Source organism: Geospiza fortis, unplaced genomic scaffold, assembly GCF_000277835.1.
Source record: "Geospiza fortis unplaced genomic scaffold, GeoFor_1.0 scaffold687, whole genome shotgun sequence".
NCBI classification, from domain to species: Eukaryota; Metazoa; Chordata; class Aves; order Passeriformes; family Thraupidae; genus Geospiza; species Geospiza fortis.
This window is the reverse complement of record NW_005054647.1, coordinates 154,951-160,541: the sequence shown is the minus strand read 5'-3', so window position 1 is coordinate 160,541 and position 5,591 is coordinate 154,951. Positions and strand designations below refer to the sequence as shown.

Genomic DNA, 5,591 nt, shown 5'->3' with positions numbered 1-5,591 from the left:
TTCCTGCTGTTTTAGTGTTCATGTTTTTTTCTCCTATCCTCTTGCTAACGAGTCCAATGACACTTCTAAGCTGCCAGTAGTTCTGTGAAGGTAAGAGATCTTCTGTTCTGTCTGTGTGAGTCCTAAGGCAAACCCGGCCTGCTGGTGGCTCCTGGAGCTGGAGAAGGGCAGGACAGCCTGTCTCTGCACTGCCTGGTTATGCCAGTGCAGAAACGAGCCAGGTCATGGGAGCTCTGATCCTCGATTTGGAGTGGTTAAAAACCATTTGTCTGGCAGTGGTTAAAAGGAAGAGCTGCTACTAAAATAGCTGCTACTTAGGATTCACTGAAAGCTGTAAGCTGACCTTCAGTCTTTGAAATGGGCCTGCTATTTCAGCAGGTTTTGGGGCATCCCCACAAGCAATTCCACGTATCTGTGAGCTGCCCCCCAGGAAGAGAGGCCAGGCCAAGCAGTAGATGTGCTTGGAGAGCAGCAGTGCAGGCTGGAAGGACAGAACTTGTCTGTCTGCTGGAGCTTCCCTCGAGCAGCAGTGTTGGGAAGGGAAACACTCTGTGCTGGTGGCTGTTGTCAGGGCTGGGTGGGAGAGGAACCTGGTGGGATGGTGCTGAGGGTGCTGTGTGTGCCCATGCGTGTGTCAGACATCTCCCATCCTCTCAGCAGTGGTACCCGTGTTGGCAACACTTCCCTGGCGTTGTTTTTTCATTGATTTGCCCTCCCTCTCCTGCCCATTTTCCATGCATGGTGGTGGTTTCCATCCGAGCAGCGTGACATTCCTGTGCAATGCACCTTGCTGTGGCTGGTTCAGTAACTCCCCTCTCTTGTGTTTGCAGCTCTGCAGAGGGACCCAGGCCGCTTCCCAGCCGTGGCTCTGGAGCTCTGCAAGGGAAATCCTGGCACTGATGGACTCACCTCGTACAAGGGCCAGCCCGAGGCGCTGGAGGTGAAAGCGCAGCACAACTCCGAGTCAGGGTACCTGGCCAGAGATGGTCCTTCAAGCAACAGCTCCTTCTACAGCAGCGAAGGGGAGGGGACCGACCACGAGGGGGACATCCTGGACTGCAGCGGCTCCAGGCCTTTACTGATGGATTCGGAGGAGGAGGAGGAGACGTGCAAGCCGTGCCCAGGGTTCCTGCAGCCTGTGCCCAGGCACGAGGCCTCCAAAGAGGATCCCCAGCCCCAGGCCAGGGCAGGGGAGCCGCTGTTCCCGGCCTTCCAGTCGCACAGCGGGGAGGTTTTCAACGAACCCGACGTGTTTGCCACGGCTCCTTTCCGGAGCTCCAGGAAGGTCCCCGATGAAGTGGATGTCTTTACCAAAGCTCCTTTTATCTGTAAGGGCAACGCAGCTCTGCGGCACCCCGAGGAAGCAGACGTGTTTCTCAGAGCCCCTTTCAGCAAGAAGAGAAGCGTGGAAGAGCCGACTCCCCACAAGGAGCCGTTCTCGGCGCCCGTTTTCCTGAGCCAGGGCGGCGACGGCCGAGCTCAGCCCGCGTTCGCAGGCCTGGACCCGGCAGCGCACGGCTCCGTGGCCTCGCTGAGAGCTGCACACCCTCCTGCTGGCTTCGCTCAGCCCGGCAGCGTCCAGCCCTGCCCTGGGAGAGCCGTGGAGGCCCAGGAGGGCAGCCCGGCCAAGGCAGCGCTGCCGGAGCAGGGTGACACGCTGGGCTCCGTGGCCAGCAAGCCCTTCCGTCCGCAGTCCCTGTGCAAGTATTCCCGGCACTACAGCCCCGAGGATGGGCCGGGGCTGGAGGCCCAGCCCATAGCTGCTTACAAAGTGGTGTCTCAGACCAACAGGCAGGCCATAGCGGGCTCTGTCCCTCTTGTCCCTCTGTCTGCCAGGACTACGGAGCTGCCCGGTGCGGATCCCTTCGCCTCGGCGCCCTTCCCTTCCAAAGCAGCCAAGCAGAAGCCTTAACGTGCTGGGGGCTGTGCTGCCTGCAGGAGCCCCTCGTGAGGACCTCACACCTCTGCGCTGAACCGAATGACATAGCAATATCTACATCTATATATATATAAAGTAATTATTATTTTTGGTCAGAACTCTATTTGCAGTGATATATAGTTGAAGCATTTAAGTTATGTTTGTCTCAATGCCTGGCTCTCAGGATCCTCGTATCCTTTCCAGTTGCTTCTCACCTTCCTCCTCTCACTGTCTTCCCTCCATTTATTTCTTTTTTTTTAGATGCTTTTCTCAAACCAGCAGTATTCCGTATTTTCTGGCCCTGGGTGGAGAAATGCACTACATTATACAAGATGAATTAAAAGGTTTATTAATTACAGAGCGAGTCAAGCGGGACTTGCTGATGCTCTGGAAAGGACACAATTTCACAGGTGAAAGGGTTATTGTGACTTTTGCTCTCAGAGATGTTCCTGCAATGGCAGCCGTAGCTCTGGGTGGGCACTGTGCCCACAGAGCCAGAGCCGTGCTGGGATGTCTGGTGCCAGCCTGGGCAGTGCTGGTGGAGCAGAGCCAGGGCAGCAGCACAGCTTTGCTGCCCCAGGGCTGCAGGCAGGGAAGGTGTTGTGGAGCCAGTGAAGCAATCAGGCTGTTCCTGTTGCTGGAAAATCAAAGGGTCGTGCAAACAATCAGGCAGAGCTTTCACTTTTACACTTGTATTTCCTGTCTGGTCTATGCCACGGTGTAGGACCTGGGAATCTGCTTATGGTGAAGGAGAAATGTGTATTTACAGTATTAAAAGTAGACCTTGCGGGGCCATCTGTGATGTAACAGCTCCATAGCTGTCCTGAGGTACCTCCTGTGCTGTGACTCAGCAGAGGCCACAGCCCCCTTAGACTGGTTTATACTGGCAGGGAGCTCTGCTCAAAGTCACCTCTGCCTGTTGCTTTCCTGTTGGTTAAGGATGAACCTAAACAAAATCCATTTGCTCTCCTTCTGAAATGTTGTTTTCTATCTGTTCCCAAGAGCAGGGCTGTGATGAGTGAGGCATGGACTCAGCCTGGCACAGAAACTGAGGCATTTCTTAGGAAAGGCAAACTCTTTTTATACCCTTCTACAAGACACAGTATTCCCTTCGGTGGTAACTCTCACTGTGACACACGTAGCCACTTCTGTAAGAGCAAATCAGCAAGTCAAAGGACTCGATGGCTGTAGTGGTTTTGGTGCATGGTGGTGCTCGTGGGGCTCTCTGCCCTCCATCACCACCTCCTGAAAACAGAAGTACTGTAGAGAACTTTCTGGGTTTCCCTTGAGATGTTTCTTCAGCAAAGCTGACGCTTTTACTGTTTTGTTGTTCAGTTTTCTGTTTAAATACACACCCAAAAGGTGGTTTTAGTCTTAGCTATGTGCTCCCCCAAGTCGGTTGTTGCTGGAATCAGTGAGAGACACAGAGAACGACTGTGACAGCAAACTGTGAATTCAAGGGCAGTGAGTGTGAGGGTCACTCTGAGCCAGGAGCTGCTGGAAGGGAGGCCAGGCCCTGGTGCTGTGGGATGAACCTGTGCAACAGGGAGATCTCTGCTCCTGTGTGAGCCACGGGGGCTCAAGGTGTTCCCCCTGCTCACTGGAGCTTCTCCTTCCTTCTCTTCACTTTTACTTGAAAATTTGCCTCTGAAGAACTCAGTGCAGCTCCTGTCGGCGCCACGTGCCGGTGCCACGGAGCTGGGCTGGGGCAGCCTCGGCCTGTCCCTTCATGCTGGGGAGGGGAAGGTGCACGGAGCTCTGCGGGCTCCTCTCCAGCCCAGGGCAGGCTCCGTTTCCAGCTGGCACTTGGGCAGCTCTCGGTCCTCCAGGCACTTCCCACGCAGAGCAGGCTGGCCGTGCCCCAGAGCTCGCCATCCTGCCACACACATCCCGGGCTCCAACGGCTTCAGATCTCTTCTGGGGGCCGAGGCAGCTCCTTTGTATCTCTGCATGTGACTCATTAGGTGATGGCCCTTCTGGTTATGGCCAGAAAACCCAATTTCAATGCCTGTTACTCTAATACCCTCCTCATTTCCAGCCTGTGCTCCTCCTAATCCTGCACTGCCACTGCTGCAGCCTCAGCGTGATGAGTTGTAAGTGGAAATTTAATTTCCATAGCATCTGAAACTTACTGTTTTAATGAATGTGGAAGAATCATGCTAATTATTTGCCACACAATCAGTGATCTTAATGAAGTGAGACTTATACAGACTCAATGGGGTGTTTTGAAATCAGTTTTATGAAAAGAACCACTGTTTCACATCTTTTTGGATGCTGTAGTAAAAGGTGTTCGCTGCCCTGGGTCCTCTGGCTGTCACACCGCTGTGACAATCCCGGGTTCCTGCTGGGAGAGGCTCCTGGTTCTCACCCCCGGAATGCACTGCAGCCCCTGTTCCAAGCGATCAGTCGGAGTTTCTGTGTGAGTAAAGCGAGCAGCTGGCTCTGTGCTCGCTGCCGTGACTGCTGCGGGATTTTGGGGGCTGTCCCCGTGTCCCCTCTCCTGCCGTGACCCCAGCCCGTGTGACACAGCAGCAGAACCGGGTGACATCTCCTCAGCTGCTGAGCTCAGTCACTCCAAAGTGCTGATCGGTCACTTTAACTCAGCTTCCACCAAAGACGCTCGTGTGGGGAGTTGAATTTTTGTGGGTTTTTGTTCCTTTCCTCAGTGTTAAACCAATGCCTTGGAGCACACTGACAGACCCCAAAGCACTTTGCCAGTAGCATCATGACACTGAAACCCCGCTCAGTTGTGAAGCACGTTCCTGACACGCGATCGGCTGCATTGGCGTTGCAGCAATAACCCGCAGTTCCTGCTGTGGTGGGTGAATCTCGCACAGCCCCAGAAATGCCCCGAGCAGGCAGAGGGACCGGGCTGAGCGGCGTTCCCGATCCCAGGGGCTCGCTCTGCTGCGGGATGCAGCAGTGGAGCATCCCAAACACCGAGTCTGCCTTGGAAAAACTCCTGCGTGTCCAGGAGGAGCTGGGGGTGTCCGTGGCCCCCACAGTGACCCACAACGAGGCACTCGTGTCCCCCCGTCCCCTCTGTCCCCCCGTGCCTGGCAGATCCCCGGGCTCCAATTTTGCACTCCGGTTGGGATCCTCTGTTCCTGGTAATCATGAAGAAATGTTCCACTTGGAAACTTACGTACATTTTATTAAAACTGTATCTGATGACAAGCACGGTCTCCATTGTGCCTTCCTTCTCCCCTCCCCGGGGAAAATATTTCTGCTGGACACAGGGAATCTGGGTTTTAATGAGTTCTTCCTGCCTAAGTGCTGAACTGGGTTTGGCTGTTTAATCTGGCAGCTGTGAAGTCAAGCTGATCTTGCTGCTTTAAGCACAGGATATTTCAGTTTGTATTCCAGAGAGAACCCTTCCCATGGAGGGCAGGACAGAGCCCTGAGCCCTCGCTGTGTGCTGGTTAAACGTGGTTTTCGCTCTCATTCAGCTGCCCAGACTCTCTTAAGTGCAAAATATTAATCGGGCTTTGCTGCACTTGTCAATTTAATTTCTCTCTTGGTGTAAATGTCATGTCTCATGAGGCAGGATAGCCAGCCATGTTCTGGGACCACCGGCTTGCTGGCTGAATAGCACAGGCACGGCTAGAGGATTTAGACTTTCTTCTTTGCAAATCTGGCCTCTGACTTCACCCCAGTCTGTTAGCTGAAAATT

General features: G+C 54.2%; 1 protein-coding gene across 1 annotated transcript in view; it reads left to right on the top strand.

The window, feature by feature from the left end:
- The window catches only part of AAK1 (AP2 associated kinase 1), a gene marked incomplete at its 5' end in the record, with an annotated part of 64,656 nt that extends 60,785 nt beyond the window's left edge, over positions 1-3,871 (top strand). The window contains one exon of the mRNA XM_031064878.1: positions 831-3,871. Within this exon, the coding sequence (XP_030920738.1) occupies positions 831-1,912 (1,082 nt within the window). The remainder of the gene's footprint in view (positions 1-830) is intronic.
- Between the last annotated feature and the right edge of the window lie 1,720 nt (positions 3,872-5,591).